The sequence below is a fragment of the Podarcis cretensis genome (assembly GCF_951804945.1).
Source record: "Podarcis cretensis genome assembly, chromosome: 6".
NCBI lineage: Eukaryota > Metazoa > Chordata > Lepidosauria > Squamata > Lacertidae > Podarcis > Podarcis cretensis.
In genome coordinates, this window is record NC_137175.1 from 20386413 (window position 1) to 20409508 (window position 23096).

At 42.9% G+C, this 23096-nt stretch overlaps 1 protein-coding gene across 2 annotated transcripts in view; it reads left to right on the forward strand.

Annotated features, from left to right (window-relative positions):
* LOC307217785 (opsin-5-like) overlaps positions 1–23096 on the forward strand; it is a 76760-nt gene that overhangs the window by 26853 nt on the left and 26811 nt on the right. For both annotated transcript variants that reach the window (XM_079979669.1, XM_079979668.1), the window contains exon 2: positions 19671–19758. In XM_079979669.1, coding sequence (XP_079835795.1) covers positions 19671–19758 — 88 coding nt within the window. The remainder of the gene's footprint in view (positions 1–19670; positions 19759–23096) is intronic.

The following is a 23096-nucleotide window of genomic DNA, read 5'->3' on the forward strand; positions in this document are numbered from 1 at the left end:
CTAAACTGGGAGGGGTAGCCTTGAATCAGGATTCAAGATGACCAGCACAGATTGGAGAACTGGACCAAATCTAACAAAATGAATTTCAACTGGGGCAAATTTGAAAGGTTCTTCTCTTGGGAAGGAAGAACCAGCTACACAAATATAAGATGGGGGGCACCTGGCTTGCCAGTAGTATGTGGGAAAAGGATCTAGGAGTTTTGGTGGACCACAAGCTGAACATGAGTCAACAGTGTGATGCAGAAGCAAAAAACAACAACAAATGCTCTTCTAGGCTGCATCAACAGAAGCATAGTGTCCATATCAAGGAAAGTCATAGTACTACTCTATTCTGCTTTGGTCAGACCACACCTGGAATGCTGTGTCCAGTTCTGGGTGCTATAAGTTAAGAAAGATATTGACAAACTGGAATGTGTGTAGAGGAGGGCAGCCAAGATTATAAAGGCTCTGGAAACCAAGCCTACAAGGAACAGTTGAGATACTTGGGTATGTTTAGCCTGAAAAAGAGAAGACTGAGGGGAGATATGATAGCCATCCTTAAATATCTGAAGGGCTGTCACATGGAAGATGGAACAAGCTTGTTTTCTCCTGCTCTGGAGGGTAGGACCTGAACCATGTTACAAGAAAGGAGATTCCAACTAAACATTTGGGAGAAAAGTTTCTGACAGTAAGAGCTTTTTTGACAGCAGAACAGACTCCCTCAAGAGGTGGTTGGGCACGGAAGACTTCCGGAGGCGGCGCCATCGGTAATGGCGGATACCCTCTGAAACGGAGGGGGAAGCTCCGCAGAAATCGGGTCCACCGCTACAGCGAAGCGGAGGACCCTCAAAAAACCCGCAGGCGGGTGAAGCCTGGGGCCGTGGGGCTCAGCGGGCACGCTTTGCGCCCCCCCGAACTGTCAAAGGAGCCCTGAAAAGAGCTCCGGAGCGGAGCGGGGGTGTAGCGCTGTGCTGGAGCCGATCGCTACTTCTGCGGAGTGAAGCTGCATAGCAGTTACCGGAGAGCGCTGGCCTTTTTCCTGTGAAACATCGGATTAAAACAGCTATCCGTGAGTAAGAATTTGGAATTTGGGAAGATCAAAGTTAAGACCAAGTATTGGACTTTGATTTTGAATTTGAATTTGAACTTGAAACTAGAAACTTGAACTTGAAATTTGAACTTGAAACTAGAAACTTTGATCGGGACTTTGAACTTGAATTTAAATTCGGACCTGAAATCGGCAAAGTGCAAACAGGAAGTCCGCTTTGCCGATCCTGTAAATAGAATAAAAGCAAGGGACAAGGGAACTTTGAACCATTGACTTGTTTTATATAAAGAGCTAAATTTCACTGTCAGAGCAAAAGAACCCCCCCCCCAAGTAGGGAAGGGGGGGACAGAAAATCCACCACTATACTTCTGACACTGATCTGCCGGTCTGTGTTAAATAATTGCAAGGCTACTGTGAAAGCACTGTTTATGGACATTGTAACTTTTGCTGCTGAATGTTTAGAAGGACTGGTAACAACCAAGGGAGCCTCCAAATTTATAACTTTTTTACCCTTTTATTCTTGCAACAAATTGGAAAGATAACTGGGGAGCTGATGAAGTTATTGTTTAACAATCATTGATGAAACAACCTGGTATTCTGCTCCCCTAGAGGAACTTTGTGTTATAGCTGGGGATTTTCCACTGCAGCTGCTATTGTTTATAGCTAAGAAGGAAGCTCGGGAATTGTGTGAGTGACCTTGATTCCTAGAGGCAAGCAATGGAAGAGAAACAACCAGACAAGTTACAGTCTCCAGATAAAGTATCAACAAGAGCAAAAATTAAACAACAGCAGCAGCTGCAGGCACAGCAGCAACTCCTGCATAGAAGAACATCATCAGCAGGACTCTCTGCCCCACAAGCCACAGAAAGGGAAGAATCAAAAGGAACAGGATCGGATTCTGCAACATTAGACAAGATTTTATCGGCTCTGCAAAATTTGACAGCTAAGATTGACCAAAATACTTCAACTATTAAGGACCTGGGGCAAAAAGTAAATGATTTGGGGACGAATGTGAATTCTAACACCCAGGCGATCGACAGACTGGTGCAGGAGTCTAAGGAGACAAAGAAGACAGCGGAGGAAGCCAAAGAGAGGGTATTGGCAGTAGAACAAAAGATACCACCAATAAATAAAAAATTGGATGAATACAAGGTACAGTTCTCTTTGATTGAACTTAAAGAGAAACAGACCAACTTGAGAATCAGATCGGTCCCAGAAACAGAAGAAGGAGACTTGATAGAACTGTTGACATCGGAATTTGAGGAGTGCTGGGACCTGGATCCAGAGAAAGAAGAATTTAAGATAGTGAGTGCTTTTCGATTGGGAAGGGTTAAGAGGAAAAATAGGCCGAGAGACTGCTTGATTGCCCTAAGGACAAAAGAGGAAAGAGATAAAATACTGAGTCTACACTACCAGAAAGCACTCGATATCCAAGGGGTGAGAATTGAGATTTTTAAAGATATCCCGAAATACCTGCTTGACCTTAGAACCAATTACGGAGACTTGGTGGACCTGCTAAAAAGAAACGGAATTTTGTTCAGGTGGGAATTCCCACAAGGCCTCTCGTTCACATTTAAAGGAAAGAAAATTAAGATAAGATCAGAGGAAGATAAAGAGAGTTTTCTGAGAAATTTTGGAGAAGAATTACAAAGAGAGGCCAGAACAAAAGACTCGGAAATATTAGGACTGGGACCACCTGACTTAGGAAGAACTCCCTTGGGACTGGACCAACGGAAAGAGATACCGCCGACAAACCAAGAGCAACTTCTAGGAGCAACCGGTGGAACATCAGAATAACAACAACATGTCTCTGCAGATGTTAACTTGGAATGTTCGAGGTTTGAACTCCCCCAGTAAAAGGAAGAGGATTTTTCATATTCTGAAAAAGGAACAATTGGACCTAATTTGCCTACAAGAAACACATATAACAAGACTCCAAAGGAAATTATTGATAAATAAAAAGTTAGGCCAAGACTTTATTTCATCAGACAAAGTTAAAAAAAGAGGAGTTGTGATCTACGCAAAAGAGAAATTATCACCAAAGTTCCTCCTTAAAGATGAACATGGACGATTTGTCGCAATTGAAATACAATTCCAAGGAGAGAAATTAGTAATAATTGGAGTCTATGCACCTAACGAGGGGAAATCAGAGTTTTATAAGAAACTGCATGAGACGTTAATGGACTTTATAGATCGAAATATCATTTTGATGGGAGATATGAACGGCGTTGTCTCGACATATATGGATAAATCTGAAAGACAAGTAGTCACAAAAGATGGAAGACTACCAAAGACCTTTTTTGAATTGACAGACAATATGGACTTGATTGATATTTGGAGAACTAAAAATCCCCTAGGTAGAGAGGGGACCTTCTTCTCTGAAGCCAATTTGACCTGGACTAGAATAGACCAAATTTGGATTACAAGAGGGATGGCACCCAAGATTCGAAAGGTGGAAATCTGCCCCAAAATCTGCTCCGACCATAACCCAGTGAAGATGGATATGAAACTAACACCCACTGGTTCCTTTAGATGGAGAATGAATGACACCCTGTTTAGAGACTCTGAAATTGTGAAAAAGGCCCAAAAAACATTAAAAGATTACTTTGAGATAAATTTGAAGACTACCGTGGAGAAAAGAGTAATCTGGGATGCAAGTAAAGCTGTAATGAGGGGGTTTTTGATCCAGCAAAATGCTATAAAGAGGAAACTTCAAGAGGAGAAGAAAGAAAAGATTTTAGAGAAAATTAGAGAAGGCGAGAAGAGATTAAGGACTAAACCTAAATCACAGGACATTCTACGAGAAATTAAATTACATCAGGCACAATATTTGAAAATGGTTAACCAGGATATAGAATGGAAAATTAAACAAATGAGACAAAAAACCTTCGAATCGGCCAATAAGTGTGGAAAGCTGCTAGCTTGGCAGCTGAAGAAAAGACAGAAATTAAATACTGTTACCAATCTTGAAGTAAATGGACGAAATATACAAAACCCATGGGAGATTCAAGACTGCTTCCAGAGATACTTTAAACAACTGTATTCACAAGGGCCACAGAATGAGATCAAAATCGAGAAATTTTTGGAAACAAATGGATTACAAAAAATTTCTCAAGAGAATAAATTAATACTGAATGACAAAATTTCTGAACAGGAGGTTGAAGGTGCCATTAAGAACCTGCAACTAGGCAAGTCTCCAGGCCCGGATGGGCTAACCTCCAAATACTACAAAGACATGAAAGATTACTTAATTCAACCTCTAATGGAGGTTGGCAATGAAATTATAGAAGGGAAAAGAGCGCCGGAGTCGTGGAAAGAAGCTTATATCACGCTTATACCGAAAAATGAGATAGAAAAGACACAACTAAAGAACTACCGCCCCATATCCCTACTTAATGTGGATTATAAAATTTTTGCTGATATTTTAGCTAGAAGATTGAAAAAAGTTTTAGCAACAATGATTCATAAAGACCAAGCTGGCTTTCTCCCAGGCAGACAATTGTCAAATAACACGAGAAACTTAATTGACATCTTAGAAAAGCTACAAGTTAATATAAATACAAAAGCTGTTTTAATATTTATTGATGCGGAGAAAGCCTTTGACAATATTTCTTGGAGCTTTATGAGGAAAAATTTGCAAGGGATGGGGGTTGGAGAAAGGTTTGGAAACGGTATAGGCGCGATTTACTCAGAACAGAAGGCGAAATTAATAGTGAATAATGCAGTTACGGAAGAAGTTAAGATAGAGAAAGGGACACGACAAGGCTGCCCAATTTCCCCTTTGCTTTTTATTTCAGTCCTGGAGGTCTTGCTGAATATGATTAGAAGGGACCAACAGATTCAGGGTATACAGGTCGGAGTTAAACACTATAAACTTAAAGCCTATGCAGATGACCTAGTACTGACGTTACAGGAGCCAATCCCTAGTTCTAAAAGAGCACTGGAAATAATACAAGAATTTGGTCGGGTGGCAGGTTTTAAATTGAATAAATCAAAAACTATGGTTTTAGAAAAAAATTTGACAGCAGTAGAGAAGGAAAGGTTTCAGGAAGAAACAGGTTTAATATTGGTGAAAAAAGTGAAATATCTAGGGGTGAACTTGACTTCGAAGAATGTAAATTTATTTAAAGATAATTATGAGAAGTGTTGGTCAGAAGTGAAAAAAGATCTTGAAATTTGGACAAATTTGAAACTTTCCTTACTGGGTAGAATTGCTGTTATCAAAATGAATGTATTGCCAAGAATGTTGTTTTTGTTTCAGACGCTACAAATCATTGACAAAATGGACTGTTTTGAGAAGTGGCAAAAAGAAATCTCTAGATTTGTCTGGCAGGGCAAAAAGCCCAGAATAAAATACAAAATTCTTACTGACGCAAAGGAAAGAGGGGGGTTTGCCCTGCCGGACTTTAAGTTATATTATGAAGCAGCAGCTTTTTGCTGGTTGAAGGATTGGCTACTTCTTGAAAACACGGATATTTTGGATTTGGAAGGATATGATAACGTTTTTGGGTGGCATGCATACTTGTGGTACGGTAAGGCTAAAGTGTACAAGACATTTAAAAACCATATTGTCAGGAAAGCATTGTTTAATGTCTGGATGAAATACAAAGATTTATTGGAAAATAAAACCCCTAGGTGGCTCTCACCTATGGAAGCAAAGGCCTTAAAAAAGCTTAATATGGAATCTAATTGGCCAAAATACTGGGAAATTCTGGAGCAGGAGGGAGATAAAGTGAAATTGCAAAGCTATGAGAAACTTAAGGATAAGGTGCGAGACTGGTTACATCATTTTCAAATAAGAGAGGCCTATCACTCGGACAGGAAAATTGGTTTCCAGGTGGAAAAATCAAAGCTGGAAATAGAATTGTTAGAACCCAATGCTAAGATATTGTCGAGAATGTATAACCTGCTGTTGAAGTGGAATACTGAGGATGAAACGGTAAAATCTGCTATGATAAAATGGGTACAAGACGTTGGTCATAACATTATGTTTGTTGACTGGGAACAGTTGTGGACCACCGGTATGAAATTCACGGCATGTAATGCCTTAAGAGAGAATATTATGAAAATGATATATAGGTGGTACATGACCCCAGTCAAACTTGCAAAAATCTATCATTTGCCCGATAATAAATGTTGGAAATGTAAAGATACTGAGGGGACATTCTTTCACCTTTGGTGGACGTGCCCAAGGATTAAGGCTTTCTGGGAGATGATATATAATGAACTGAAAAAGGTATTTAAGTATACTTTCCTGAAGAAACCAGAGGCCTTTCTTCTGGGCATGGTCGGCCAATTGGTGTCAAAGAAGGACAGAACTTTCTTTATGTACGCTACAGCAGCAGCAAGAATACTCATCGCAAAGTATTGGAAGACACAAGATCTACCCACTCTGGAAGAATGGCAGATGCAAGTAATAGACTATATGGAACTGGCTGAAATGACCGGCAGAATTCGAGATCAAGGAGAAGAGCAGGTGGAAGAGGATTGGAAGAAGTTTAAAGCCTATTTACAAAAACACTGTAAAATCTTTGAATGTTGAGGACATTGAAAAAGAAAAGAAGGGGTTCTAGTGACTGAGTTAATTAAGAGCACAAAGGGAGGGATTAAGAGTCAAAATGAACAAAATTGAGCTTGCTGAACTAATTATTACATAGAATACAAGATCGGGAGGCGGGTGGAAGCAAAGAAAATAAGGTTTTGAAGGTTATAATTGGAAAGTGAGTTTATTTTTATGTCAAAATTTCCTTTTTCTTTTTTCTTTTTTTCGTCTTATTTTTTGTCTATGCTGTTTTCTTTTCTTTTTTGTATAATGTTTGTGAAAAATTTTATTTTGTAATGTTTGTGAAAATATGCTTTTTTTGTTCTTTTTGTGGAAAATGTAATAAAAATTATTTTAAAAAAAAAAAACAAGAGGTGGTTGGGCACGGTAGGCACATGGAGGTAAGTTGTGGGGAGAGACCTTGTTGATTAGCTTAAAATATATGATCCAGCAAAGTATTACGCTGTTCCCATTCTGGGGGGAAATGTAGCTTCTAATTTGACTTAGATGAATGCATGATGTCAAGTATCTGCAAGCCATTGTACCTTTCAGACGTTGACTCCAACTCCCTTACAGTCCCAGCCAGCATGGGCAATGGTCAGGGTCGTTGGCAGTTGGAGCTTCATCTGAAGGGCACATGGCGAGTCCCGCTGATCTATCCTTTGAAGGCAGGTTCTGCGTGGCAATGTTCCATTTGCTTTTATTTGTTTTGTACAATGTGTGTTAATCGAAAGAGGCAGCTCCTCCCTTGCTTCTCATAAGGGGCAATGCTATTTTCCAAACTGAATGACAGCAAGCCCTCTGGAAAAATCAATGCAGCTTAAGGTTGGAGCAGCAAGAGGTCATGATGTAGCAAGAAAACAAATCAGTGTCATAAGATCCCTTTCTTTTTTTTAAAAAAATCGCTAATAAAGATTTGCTGGGTTACTTTGCTCTTTCGTGAACATGTTACCTGAAAATACAGTGGAGACAGTCCTGTCCGTCCACTTTTCACTTCCAGCTCTATTAGCACAATGCCCCAAATCTAAAAACTGGCAGTGAATGTTCAGCAAAGGGCCATATATCATTGGTTGTGCACATGCGTTGAATACCAAAGATTCCAGGTTCAGTCCTTGGCATCTCCACATAGGGCTGGGAAGGACTCTGGTCCAAAGTTTTGGAGAGCTGCTGCCTTTCAGTGCAGAGAAGGCTGAACTAGGTAGATCAACACTGTCAGTCAGCAGGAAACAGTTTCCTGTGTTCCATCATCATCATCATCATCATCATCTCAAACCTTTTCAGTTTGGGTTCAGGCCAAGTTACAGGACTGAGTCAGCCTTGGTCCCCCCTACTGTCCCTCCTCCTTCAGAGAAGGAGGGGACAACGACAATGCAACCCTGTTTATCTTTTGATACCCTGGGATCCTTCTGAGCCGATTTAGTGGGATGTGTCTTGGAGGCCCTGTTTTGCAGTGGTTCAAATCCCATTTCCAGGGTCAGTTTCAGAGATGGGGTGGTTGTCTTTTGGCCCCCTGGTCATTGTGCTATGGGGGTGCCACAAAGCATCAGCTTGTCCCCAGTGCTATTTAGCATCTACAGTGGTACCTTGGTTCCCAAATGGCTTGGCTCCCGAACCTCGCAAACCCACTCTGTGGGTGGGTAATTTCCAAGTCTAGATAATTGTTCAGTTCTGTTATGTACTGAGTTGAATAGGATCCAAAAGGCAGCAATCTGATTGGTCCTAGAACAATAGGATTCAGAATGCAGCAGTCTGATTGGTCCTAGAACAATAGGATTCAGAATGCAGCAGTCTGATTGGTCCTAGAACAATAGGATTCAGAATGCAGCAGTTTGATTGGTCCTAGAACAATAGGATTCAGAATGCAGCAGTCTGATTGGTCCACAGGAGGCACCCAATCAAGCTCCAAGTGGAAGTGAATCTGCATCCTGATTGGCCTACAGGTGAATCTCGGAATTAGGCAATCACATGGGGCCCATTGTGTAAATAATGTATATAAAGCAGACATTCTGGGGGAACTTCCATTCCTCCTCACTACTATGAGCTGAATAAAGAGCATGAAATCCACACTCGACTCTGAGTATATTTCAAGTTCCCTGCTTTGGATGGGGTCATGCTCCCCTTGAAAGAGCAGTTTTGTAGTTGAGGAGGGGGTGCTCTAGGATCCATCTTTTGGATCAGCTGTGACCATTTCTAGACTGGGATAGCCTGACCACTGTCACCGATGTGCTGGTAACCTCCCCTCCAGGCTGGACTAGTGAAATGAGGGGCTGGCCTTGAGGTTGGTCTGGGAGTTGGTGCAAAATGCAACAGCTCAAGGACACACTGGGGCAAGATATTGCCAACACATTTCCCCACTGTTGAAAGAATTGCACTGGCTGCCAGTTTTCAGTTTAAGGTGCTGGTTTTGGTGCATAAAGCCCTGCATGGCTTGGGGCCAGGATACCTGAAAGTTCATCTCACCCTTTATATACCCATTCTTGACATTGTAGCAATCGGGCCTTTAGTGTTGAGACACCTGCCCATTGGAATGCCGTCTGTTTGAACATTAGGCAGCTGCCATCTCTGTTGTCTTCTTGGTGCCTGCAGATGACCTTCCTCTTCCAACAAGTCTTCTAAGTTGATACCTTTCCCACCTGTATTGGGGAATACAGATTTAACTGTTTAAAAAAAGTTTTTTTATTGTTTTATCACTTGCTGCTTGCCACCCTGGGCTCCTTTGGGAGGAAGAGTGGGATATAAATTTAATGAAATAAAATCATCATCATATATAGCTCAGTCGGGCAAAGGATTCTTGCATTCCAGAGGGTTGGACGAGATGACCCTTGGCGTTCCTTCCAACTCTATAATTCTATGATTCTATGATCACCATCATGTTCATCATCATCACCTGACAAGTACTATATCAGGATGCCACTGGGATAACATGGGAACAGTTGGTGCACCACTGCAGCTCTACACATCTAGCATTTATACGGACAGTTCAACCCATCTCTCGTACACTGTCACAAGCTTTTATTGCACAGAGCCAAAGACCACTGCAAAGCTCACATCCTCCAGTCATACCACAAACAGATCATTTACAAAATAAAGTGTGCATGGACAGCATACATAAAAATCCATCATAAACAAAATCCATATTTTCCTGCACATCAAACTTAGCTCAGCTAGAAGTGTTAACAAAATGATTAAAATCCATTAAAATCATTATCAGAATAAATTAAAGAGCATAATTTCCCAACAGCTGCATCACACTGTTGATTCATGTTAAGCTTGTGGTCTACTAAGACCCCTAGATCCTTTTCACATGTACTGTAAGTAATAATAATAATAATAATAAATTTTATTTATATCCCGCCCTCCCCAGCCGAAGCCGGGCTCAGGGCGGCTAACAACACTAAAACAGTATGACATTATAAAACATTATAAAAATGAATTAAAATCAAAATTGATGGCAACCATAAACTAAAGTTTTGTAAAGATTGCCAGAGGAGGGAGTCAGGCTGCGCCTTGACCAAAGGCTAGGTGGAACAGCTTTGTCTTGCAGGCCCTGCGGAAAGATGTCAAGTCCTGCAGGGCCCTTGTCTCTTGTGACAGAGCGTTCCACCAGGTTGGAGCCGCAGCCGAAAAAGCCCTGGCTCTAGTTGAGGCCAGCCTAACCTCTCTGAGGCCTGGGACCCTCAAGGTGTTTTTATTTGAAGATCGTAAGTTCCTCTGTGGGGCATACCAGGAGAGGCGGTCCTGTAGACTTACTGATGGAGAGAACAGGGGGCATCGAGAGTGTTGGGTCCCCGAAAACTTGAAGCTGACTGTTGGGGGGGGGGTTTGGTGCCAACTCAAAACCTCAGTGCTTACCAGAGTCTTGAGTGGCTTATAACCATTTTATGCTCGTGGTACCTGTTGATGGTAAAGTTATATAATTCTACCTTGCCAGTCATTGTTTTAAATCTTCCTTGATTCAGGCGTTTCTTATTGTTTTACATTGTGCAGTCTCATAGTCAGCGTTGCTTGGGAAGTCTAAGAAACCAAAAAAATCTGCAGAGTTTTAAAATCAGTGCAGTTTTTAAAGGTACAGCCTGACATCTTGATTTAAAATGACAGCCAGCAGTATCCAAACAAACACAAAAACCTGCTTCTTGGTCTCAGGAACCAACCATCCCGCAAAAATTTATTATGTTAGGAGTGTCCGAATGCATAAAGAACAGATAAAACAACTTCCCAAAATATAGTAGAAGTTGGTTTGGAGACCCTAATTGGGTCAACATAATAGCCATATAAATGGTTCAAATAAATAAAGAGATATCCTGATTTATCCAACATGGTAGGAATTTCATTTCCAGTTTTGTATTATTGATCTTTATGTTTTTGCATATATCATAGACTCTCTCCTGTTAATCAAGAGGAAATCATGAACATTGATTTAAGGTTGGATTTTGCCCTAAATTTGCAAACCTGATTTGAGTTCAAAATTGGCATCATCTTTGCAAATTTCCTAGTTCAAAATCTACAAAAAAATTTCTTAGCATTCTTTAGATTATAGACTCCTTTTCTATCCCCAGACTCAGAGTCTCCTAACAGGCTCCAGTTGGCTCTCAAGATGGCTTGAAGGACAGCTAAGGCAACAAAACTATAAATACTCCTTGCTTCAGAGGCAAAAGTCAGGCCAACGTGTCATTGCACAGCCAAGTAGCTGGTCAGGCTAATCAGTTCAAGAGTGTATGGGGTCCAGTTTCACAGGGAACTTAAAATCTATTGGCAGGGTGTATTGGCAGTTTAGCACCAATTAGCACGTTAAAATACACTTACTCTCTAAGCCAATTTACTTGCCACTTGAAGTAATTAGCTCCATCTGTCTGACTAGAGTGTTGGATGTGAGCATGGCTGTAAAAAAGAAGAGAGAAAATCAAGATAACAATTTGTGGTTGCTCCATTTGTGAGAGCCAATGTCATCAGCACTTCATGAAAAGAAACACTTCAGGAAATTCTCTAGGTAGTCTAGCATCTATTACAAGTTCCATCAAAGTGTATAATTAGTAGCATGGCCTAGAGAGCTAAATGCAGCCCAGGGAATCAGGAATTTGTCAGGTTTAATCCCAACCTGACATTCAGTTCCCTGGTCTGAAGATTCCCCCGGTGCCTTTTTTGCCTAAAATTAGGAACAGGTTTTCCGTTTTTCTGCAAAGAAATGAAGAACGAATGTTCGCCTATCATTCTATCAAAGCTAAATGTCTCTTAACTTCAGTGATGTCAGAATGAATTCTGAGACATTACCACACTTTCAGCTTAAGGCCGAGACAGGGGAGATCCGTGATTGATCTTTTTTCTTGACTTTAAAAAAGAAAGAAAGAAATGCAGCCTCGGGGGGGGATTGCTGAATTAATTGGAGTAGCCGTGTGTGTGTGTGTGTGTGTGTGTGTGTGTGTGTGTGTGTGTGTGGTTCAACCCTTTCTCTTATGGGCCACTTTTACAGTCAAAGGGTTGCATCCAAAAGTAGTCCTATTCAAAGCAGGCCCATGAAAATTTATGAGCATGACTAACTTAGGTCCATTAATCTCTGCAGGGCAAATATCAGCGCTTGAGGAGAGATCAGCTCTGAATGTGAAAAGGCATGGGGGAAAGTTGGACACCCATTTCCCCCCTTTGTCTCTGCTGTAAACAAATTGGCAGCCTGCAGTGGCTGCATTTAAGGCTCTTTTTAAAATGGGAGGAAATCAGTAACAGATCTCCTTCATAACATGGTTTTGGGGCATAAAATTTCAGCTGCCCTGCTCAGGTTTTTCAGAAATCTTAGCTTTCTGCTCTTTGGTTTCAGAAACTGAATGCCTTAATAGCTCAGTCGCAGGCCATAGAGTGGTGGGCTGCTGCTGAGGCAGTCGTCCGGGGCGCGTTGTTGGGGGGTCGCAAACCAGTCTTGCAGTGCTTTGTGAGGCTGGGATCAGATCAGACTGCAGCCTCACAAAGCAGCTCAGGGAGGGTGGCGTGAGAAGGATGCCTTGTCTGGCAACTCAAGAAGAAAAAGGAAGATAGAATTATCAATAAAATTAAAATTGAAGACAAATGGATTCAAGAACCGAATGAAATTAGTAAAAACTTTACTAGTTTTTTTGGAAATCTATATAAAGAAGGTCCAGAGAATCTAGAAAAAATAATTGATTATTTGGGCAAAAAAACCCTACCAATAATACCTAAGGAAAAAATTGAAATTTTGAACTCGCCAATAACAGCTATGGAGGTGCAACAAGCTATACAAAGATCAAAACTAGGAAAGTCACCGGGCCCAGATGGTCTCCCAACTAATTACTATAAAAAGTTAGAACAATCACTATTTCTTCCCATGAAAGACCTAATGAATAATATTCTGACAAATGGAAAGCTACCGAAAACCTGGATGGACAGTGTTATGTACTGAAGTTCTCACCCTGGGCCAGCAGGGGGATACTGTAGATAGTTTAGGTCCACATATGCAAATAAGGGATTGAAAGTGACGTTCAGTGATTGGATAGTTACAGAAAATGGTTACTGTTGCGTTCTAGTGGAGCTCTATATAAGCAGGCTGGCAGAACCCTTCAGTTCAGTTCTGTTCTGGCCTGTGAATAAACAAGAGCTGTTTGAAGAATCGCTGTGTCGTTTGATATGTTCACCCACAACTTAACAGACAGTTTATTACTCTTATCCATAAACAGGGAACAGATGCCTCAGTTTTGAGGGCTGGGATCGAAGGGTACATGGCATCCTTCTCATGCCACCCTCCCTGAGCCACTTTGCGAGGCTGGGATCTGATCTGATCCTAGTCACCCAAAGCACCCCAGGGCCCTGTGCTGCTTTGCAAGACTGGGATCATTCCAGCCTATGATTGCAGGCCAATGTGATATCTGAATATTTGACTCATGGGTGATGGTGAACAGGGACTTTGAGCCTGTGCTTCTTCCACATATGATGGATTCATATAGAACCAGACACTTGTAGAATTGGAATGGACTCCAAGGGCCCACCTGGCATGACCCCAATGGATCACTGGATCACTGGAATCATTGCTGTTCTTCACCTGATGCAAGTTCCCCTTCTCCATAGTGAAATTGGCTACTCTGCAAGGTTAATGATGCCCACGTCAAGGGCAACGCTAACAAACAGAGGTGCTATGGAGACATTTTCAGCTCTGACCTATGTGCCGTGCCGGCTCTTGTTATTATACAGCAATCACGGGTGACTCTTTTTAAACCAGAGACTCACCTCCTGCGCAGGTGTTCAGGAAACACACAGGAGCAAAGTGGGCATTAAGTATAGCAGTTGCAAGCTAGCAAACAGCCGTTAAGATGTACTGTGAAGTCACCCACCCACCCACCCTCCCCACTCTGTGAACTTCCGCTTCTTATAAAGCAAGCAAAATATTTCCCCCCACTTACTTGTTATCAGCAGAAGGAAGCAGTACTTTGAAGAAAGGGGGAAAAAACACTCGGCACTGTTCCACTCTATTACCCCCTATTAACTTTCTAAACACCCTGGAACCTTTGCATGAAATACCAGGAAAACTAATTAGGGCAATAAAGCATGATGATTTTTGTCAGGCACACTCTGAGAAAGTGAACATAACTTTTCCAACTTCCACTTTATTGTTTTTTATGCGCACACATTAGCAAGTGAGTTCCTTGCTATCCTCTCTGCCAGACTCCATAATGAGAAATTGCTTTGCAGTCAAAAACAGAAGTGCAAGGCTTGAAGACAAAAGGGAGGCAGAAGGAGAAAGGGCGAATGACTGAAATGCAGTGTGGATGAATGAATGAATGAATGAATGAATGAATGAATGAATGAAACTGCCTTACCCAGAGTCAGACCATTGGTCCTTGCCTACATTGATGGGCAGCACCTCTCTAGGGCAGCCTTCCCTAACCCGGTGATAATCTCATATTATTCTGGGCTACAGTTCTCATCATCCCTGTCCATTGGCTGCACTGATGAGAATTGCAGTCTGCAATACATGGAGAATACCTATGGTTACAGGCAGGGATCCTTCCAGGGCTGGATGAAGACCTTCACAGGCCCTAAGCACTTAAAAGAATTTGGTGCCCCCATATAGATCTGCTTCAAAACATAAACATAATAAACTGTAGTTTTTTATTTTTCAAAACGCAACCTACAGTAAGATGGAAAATAATGTTTATTTTTGGTATCCACTAATGCCAGTTTATTCCTTTTCCAGTTGTTTGACCAAAAGGCTGCTGTTTCATTCTGAGTTGTCATTTTATTTAACTTTTGTTTGTTTTCCCTACACCACCTTGTTGTTGTTATTCATGGAACATAGAAATACATCACTAAATCAAATCAACAGAGTGGGTTGTGCTAGGCTACATGGACTAATGGTCTCTGATACCAAATGAAGTACCTTCAATATCCTTACATACAGAGTGACTTCATTTGGCATCAGACTCCAACTCCCAGCATCTCTCACTATTGGCCATGCTGCCTGGGGCTGATGGGAGTTGTAGTCCAAAAGTGCCTGGTGAGTCATTAAGGCATTGGGCAGAATATAGGGGCAGGTTGAAGGCAAATGAATTAAGGTCATGTTGAAACAAAGGCAGTTTATATTCTGCACATCAGCCACAGGGCCCTTGAGAGAAATGCCACAGTCACAATTAACTTGCTCCATTGTAATGGGAATTCTCACTGTAACTGTGTCAGGGCCTTCCAGCACAGGTAGGTTTTCTTCCTCTCTTTTATTGAAATAAACTTACCCCACCTTTCTGCAACAAAGGAACGCAAGGCAGCTGGTGACATCCCGTAAAAGCAGCAGAAAGCAGCAAAATACAACACAATAACATTATAATTCAGTGCTTCTCCATGCACACAACCTTTCAGTCCTGCATATAGAAAATTTGACGCCTTCCTTAAGAGCTCACATATAGAAGAATCACATATAGAAGACTCAAGGTAGGATGCAACTAACACATCCATTCCTCCTCCTGCTGCTGCTCTCCTCTCCCCCTCCTCTCCCCCAGCCTTCCAGAGCAGATTTGGTGATGGTAGGGGAGGCGTGCGAGGGGAGGAGAAGAGGGAAAGTCCCATTGCACAAGTGTAAATCCTTGCACGGATGTTGCTTGCAGACTATCTTCCTACATGCTTTTCTGATTTTGGAGTTTGGGATGGAAATGGAAATTGGAATGAACTGTTGCAGAGATGGGTCTCTTTTGTTTTGCACTGGAATAATAACTTTAAGTGTTCTCAATTAGAGGAACATCTGCTGTTCGATTCTGCTCCATTGATTTGTTTCGGCCATTGGCGATAACAGGACATACGTTTTCTGCTTGGTAGTTTCCTGTTTATTTGTTTTATCCTCATCATCAGCAACAACAGCATTACATGCATCATCTACACTTAGATGTCAGGGATAAGGGTTCGTTCCAATCCTTCCTCAATATACACATTTTTTCTCTCTGAAGACTTTGGCACAACCCTTCCAATTCCAGCGTTCTTCTATAACTAAGTGCAAAAGAAGACACTTTTTTTTCTAGGAAAAGAGGTGCCAGAACTCACCATAAGCCAATGTGGTGTAGTGGTTAAGAGCGGTAGACTCGTAATCTGGTGAACCGGGTTCGATTCCCCGCTCCTCCACATGCAGCTGCTGGGTGACCTTGAGCTAGTCACACTTCTCTGAAGCCTCTCAGCCCCACTTACTTCACAGAGTGTTTGTTGTGGGGGAGGAAGGGAAAGGAGAATGTTAGCTGCTTTGAGACTCCTTCGGGTAGTGATAAAGTGGGATATCAAATCCAAACTACTTCTTCTTCTTCTTCTTCTTCTTCTTCTTCTTCTTCTTCATAAACTCCTCCCTTGCTCTCTTATAGTGGCAATGGCACCCACCTGAGAGGTGCCGGAACTGAGTTCTGGTGAGTTCTGACTGAATAAAAAGCCCTGTACACAACATTCACACGATTTAGCATTTACCATGGTCTCCCCTGTGCCTCATTTCCAAAAGGAAACACAAACCCTGGCTAAGAGCCTGGAGCCCCTGAAATCTTGCGCCGGTCAGAGATGGGGGCAGCATGCAACAGTACAGAACTGTGTAAATTAGGGGATTTTTTTAAAAAAAAAACAAAAACATAATTCCAAACTGATGTGGAAATGTGCAGAACTTAACTTAAGACTGGGAAAGTGAGCAACTGAACTTTCCAGGTTCATCCATCCCTAGAGAAAGGGGGAATAGAAAAGTATTATACTAAAAGGGAAATTATAAAATTATCCCTATCCAAACTCGCTGCATGTAGAGTGCTGACCAGCACTAGGTTATATCCTTCCAATTAAGGATAGCTTCCATAATTGTTATTATTTGTTGATGGTTTTGTAATGTTGGAGGATGTGCATGGGTAGAACCTAACGATTACCTTGTTAAGTTGTTTTTTCTGAGTAAAGCTCCTTTCGTCTCGGTTCTAAGGAAGCCAACTAAGATTAGTTCACATCTTTCAGTTTAATGAAAGTAAACCAATAGAAAGCCCTTCGATAAGCTGTTTGCTCCAGGTTGGAGGAAGCAAAAAGAGAGTGAGAGCCCTCACATCTCCGTTCTCTTGAGCCTTGGATTACATTTTACAGTAAACCTTTCCTCCTCTGGACGTTGTGCAACACTTCTGCGTCACAGATGTGAAACTTTACAGAGCCAAAAACTGTTCTGTTCTGTCAAAACCAAAGTTATATCACAAAGGCCTCCTTTCCCTCCCCCATTCAGTTAAGAGATTTGGGCAGCTCAATTCTGTGCAAGTCAACTCAGAAACAAATGCCAGAGTGTTCAACTGGGTTTTAAAAGCAGATCTTTGCCAGATCAGACTAAAAGTCCATCTGCAATAGTAGCCAACCAAATGCTCTGGAAACTTGCAGATAGGGCAGAAAAGAGGCAGCCCCACACTCTTTCCCTGGATCTACAGCTGCTCTTTGTCCACTGGTAGCTACCAACCCTGCCTCAAAAAACGAGGCCACTTGGAGTCATGCCTCCCCAGCTGATCTCAGTAGCCAAGCAGATACATACGGGATCCATCCACCACTGAAAGGCCTATTCCCTTGCTGCCACTCACTGAACCTCAGAAGACACTTGAAGAAGGACCTCAGAAGATGTCCTTAATATCTGGACAGGTTCATGGGGCAGTAGGTGCTCCTTTGGATCAGGGATGGGAAATTTGTGGCCTGCAGATATCGTTGGGCTCCAACTCTCATCAGCCCCAGCCAGCATAGCCAAAGGTATAGGACATGGGTCAGCAAACTTACCACGCCTCGGGCCAGCGTCTCCAGCGCCAATTGTGCAGCGGGCTGGAGGGCAGGGAAGCGTGTGCCCATACGTGTGCGCACACACTATTTCTGGCGCACTTCCGGGTCGGAGGAGCACCGGAAATAGCTTGTGCGCATGTGCACAGGCCTCCTCCGACCCAGATGTGCACCGGAAATAATGCTTGTGCATGTGCACAAGCTATTTCTGGTGCTCCTCTGACCTGGAAGTGGGCAGCTGTGCAGCGCAGCGCTGGTAAGAGCGGGCAGCGGGTGGCGGGAGTTGCCGCGGGATGGATAAACGAGTCCCTTGAGCCTTATCCAGCCCGCGGGCCTTAGTTTGGGGACCCCTAGTATAGGAGCTGCAGTCAGACAACATCTGGAGGACCACAGATTATCCACCCCCACCTTGCATTCCCAGGTGCCAAACTGTAAATGTTCTTTCATATATGTAATCAGTCCCTGCTCTTCCTTCTCCACCTCCTTATCACTATTTACTCACCCTCCACTCTAAGGTCCCAGGCAGTGCTTTTCCTCCAGAAAAATAGGTGTCAGTACTCACCATGAAGTTGTTACAGTAAACACAACACTTTTTAATAATAAAAAAAAAGAGGTGCCGGCACGGTCAAGCCTTGTTTCCCAAACAGCTTAGTTGCCGAACAAATCTGCTCCTGAATGCTTCAAACCCGGAAGTAAGGGTTCCGGTTTGCAAACACTTTTGGGAAGTCGAACATCTGACGTGGCTTCTACTTGGGTGCAGGAAGCTCCTGCAGCCAATTGGAAGCCACACCTTGGTTTTCGAATGGTTTCGGGAGTCTAATGGACTCCCAGAAAGGATTAAGTTCGAGAACTAAGGTACCACTGTACTGCGTACCCTTGAGTACCCCCTGAAAAAAATGTACTGGTCCCAGGGCGAGTTACAACAATTAAAACACAATGTTAAAAACAATTTAAAACAGCTTGCAAGCACATAAGTTAGGTCCTACAAATACATATCGCAGGTGTCAAAAGCCAGAGTAGCAGGCGGGAAATGGCCTCCAGTTGACAAAACTAAGAAACAGTTGAACATTTAAAACAGAACTAGTATTTTCGTTTTGTTTTTATTCTCCTTTTAGGCTGTTGTTGCATTGCAAATAACCGATGTACAGGCAAGCGAAAATGGTAAACAGGCCAATAAAAATGTGGACTAGTACTCTGCTTGTCCTTATTTGCCAGGTTGCTTTAATTTGTCATTTAAACTGGACCTGACGCAGAGGCTGCCTGGAACCTGGCGGAAAATGTAATCTTTGGCTGCTCCTGTTGTGATTAAGCTGGCAAAGCCCGTTGCAATTAGCATTAAGGCTCAAACTGGCAGTCCCCAGAGGAGCCGCAAGCCGGGGAGATCAGAATCTCACAACATCCTCGGCAAATAGTATTGATGGAAGCGTAACAGCTGGACCCGCTAAGTGGCCTTTTCTTACTGTAAAGTACCTAAGTAAAAAACTTAAGAAGGAGAAGAAAGTATTACTCAGCAGCTAATCAGCACAATCTGTAATTAAATGTGCCAGCCTGTAATCAAGTGGGATTACCAGGAGCTTGGCGGACCAGCCCGATCCTATTATCAACCCAACGCACAGTCCAAGTTGCATCGGCACCAGCAATAGGAACTGTCAGTTCCTTTCTTCATAGCAACATGCTCAGAGCTCCGGCAGTTGACTTTGCTTTGGCAGCAGCCCGCGAAAAAAGGCACGTGGCCAAAGTCATGCCATCTTTCCCGACAGGCGTCCTGTTCTCTGAAGGAGACACATACCAATGGCTCAGCGGCTAACCCAAATTCATCCTGACTTACATTTTCTTTCTCCCCTCCCCTTTTCGTTTTTGCAGATGGAAAATGCCTCCAGTTCCTCAGCATTCCTGTCAACCTTATCTGAAGGAGAAGACCTGGTTTTTGGAACCCTCTACACTCTCTTTGGTAAGAGTAGGGATGGGGAGAGGCGTAGCTTTGTGTGAAAACCTGCAAGCTACCAGCAGACCTAGCACAGGGATGTTGCGAGGACCTTGGAGTTTGCTTGAACCAGCGTTATTTTATTGCTTGGAAGTGCTTTGCTGTTTGGCTCTAGTCACGAGATTCCACTACAGCTTCATGTGTCAGGGAAATGCTACCTGAGGCAGGAATCCAAAACTGGAAACCTCTTGGGAATTAAAATCCTGGCACTGGATATAGGTATTATTTTTCATTCAAAGCGAGGATGGGGAAGCTGTATCCCTGCTGCTGGACTCTGACTCCCCATCAACCCCACTGTTGTACCAAGGCTCTTGCCTTAATGTACAAATCACTGAACAACTTGGGGCCAGGATACTTTAAGGGACCGCCTGAGTCCTTATTTCTCAGCTCGATCACAGAGGCCACCCAGAGGAGCGCTATAAGTTGCACCTCACAATACAGAGGTCCAGCTGTTCCAGATCTGAATTCTGCTGCTGCTGCTGCTGCTGCTGTTAACACTTTTAAAAACGCACAAGAGATCCTGTTCACAGATTTCCTTCAGCATATCTAGTTTGGCCCAAACGGAAGGAATGAAAGACTAAGGCTGCATACACAACCATACATTTAAAGCACATTCCACCACCACCCACATCAAATTCTGGGAATTGTAGTCCACCCCTCACTGAGCTACAATTCCTAGCACCCTTAAATAAACTACAATTCCTAGAATTCTTTGGGGGGTGGAGAATGTGCTTTAAATGTATTGGGTCTATGCAGCCATTGACTGTCTCTCTTATCCCAGGGCTTGAGATGCAGCCCCACCTCCTACTCCTTGACTAGAGCCCTATTGGGTGTTCCTTAGATTTCAAGGTAGTGTTGTCTGCTGTACTAAATCAACTCATCTGGCTCATTTCCCAGACTGGGAATACCATATAACACTAGTCCTGAAAAACCTATATTGGCTCCAAGTATGTTTCCAAGCGCACTTCAAAGTGTTGGTGCTGACCTTTAAATCCCTAAACGGCCTCAGCCCAGTATACCCAAAGGAGCGTCTCCACTCCCATTGTTCAGCCCAGACACCAAGGTCCAGCTCCAAGGGCCTTCTGGCAGTTCCCTCACTGTGAGAAGTGAGGTTACAGGGAACCAGGCAGAGGGCCTCCTTGGTAGTGGCGCCCACCCTGTGAAACACCCTCCCACCAGATGTCAAGGAAATAAACAACTATCTGACATTTAGAAGACATCTGAAGGCAGTCCTGTTTAACGTTTGATGTTTTATTGTGTTTTTAATATTCTGTTGGGAGCTGCCCAGAGTGGTTGGGGAAACTCAGCCAGATGGGTGAGGTATAAATTAATAAATTATTATTATTATTATGAAACAACAAGGGGCTGTTAGAAGGATGCTTTGCCAGGTACCATGTACGGTATAGGGTAAATAACCACAAGAAGGGAGAAAAGGGTCTTGAAGTTGTTTGCACCTGGAAATCAGACTGAGCAGACACACAGGACACCTGGTTGCAGTTCCCCCCACTATAGTGAAATGGATTCTATTTCTATTTAAATTATAGTAATTATTTTTAAATTTGCATCCATGCATATAAATGGCAACATTCACATTTTATGCAAATCTGCGCCCCCTTTTGCACTATTCCTGGTTATTCGTTTCCTTTTTAGCGTGTGTGATACGTAAGTGAACACCCTCACCCAGCTTTCACAGACTGTGATCCTGTTCACAGTTCCAAAAGCGGGGTACTTCTACTTCAGCCACTCTCAGCACGGGGCTAACAGCGCGGCACGAGAACAGAAACTCGATACACACGATCCCAGCCATCTGCCTTGCCGGGGACTTGTCTGTTTCAGGCTTCCAAAGGCAGCAGGGGAAATTAATCAGTGTCAGACCTGTCTGGTTCCTGGAGATGCTTAATGATGCACTGAAAAAGGGATCACTGCTGTCAGAGTGAAAGGGGATTGATGGTCCCTTGGCAAAAATAACTTGGAAAATGAAGGGATCAACCTGGGTGTCTTATCAGGCAAGTGCTCTGAGCCCGGAGATGCAGTCAAATCAGTCCCATGCTCTCACGTTCTCACTTTTTATTCCTAAACCAGGAGACTGCAAAATGCGGTGTGGAAAACATTTTACTGCATGAGTCACAAGAATACTTAAGTGTACCAGTGTTCATGAATGTCAACATACTTTCATACAGAACATACTGGAAGAAAATTGCCTCGTACACACTCAGTTGACAGGGGTGCCAACTTGAATAAAATATTGGGGGGGCAGGTAAGCCCTGCCCCACATAATTGATCAGGTAACATGGTGCATGCACAACATTTGAATGGCAATGCCCATCAACTGGGGGGGGTAGCTCCCTCAAATATTTTACCGGGGGGGGGGGGGCAAAAGGAGTTGGCTCCCATGCCCTCTGATCAAGGCTATGCTTATTTCTCATCTTTCAAATAAAATAAAACTCCAACTCCAAATTCTGCAGCTAGCAAAGCTAAATTCTGCAACCTGCATAAAGTATGCAAATTGGATAAATCTGCATAACTTCGTTTATTTTGTCTAATGTGCATGCCTTAAAAAAAACCAAGTCCTATTATGTATAATCTGTTCTGGGAGGAGTAAAGAGCTATATTAGTCCTGGAGCCCCATCTGTAACTACTAGGAATTCTATTCCACTACCTCTTTTAAAAACGAAAGCAGGGGTTCTCCAGAAGCCTAATTACTTAATTCCACTTTCTGCACATTAATCCCATGCATTTCTAATTAAAAAAGAAGAAAATGTGGGTTTGTATGTCAAAACCACGTCCGGGGTCCACATATTAGTGCTGCAACTGGAGGTCATGGCGTGACTCACTGGACCAATTGCCTTCTTTGCTGTGGACCTCCAGGGGCTTGTAGGCTCTGGTGGAAATCAGCACTCCACCAGCACCTCCGATCCTTTGTGTCGGAGGATCCCAGAACTGCATCTAATGCACTTTCAAAACACTTTCCAAAAGTGTCACACAGAAGTGCTCTAAATAACTAGCACTCATTTGCCAGGAATAACTCAGCATCAGTTTTGCATTACGCTGTCAATGCCAAGTTGGAATAAGTCTGTGGCTGCAAGATAGACATGCAGGAAGTTTCTTGAGAACCATTGCCATTTGCTGGAATTCCCCCTCTGGCCACCTCATCACTACCACTGCCCTAAATTATTGCTTTGTCCTTGACCATCAAGCCAAACCTTAGCAATTATCCTGATGTTTTGAGCTGGTCTGGCAATACCCTTGCACTGCCAGTCCATGCTTTCTTGGTGACAAGTTTGTTCTGAAGTCAATCAAAGAAA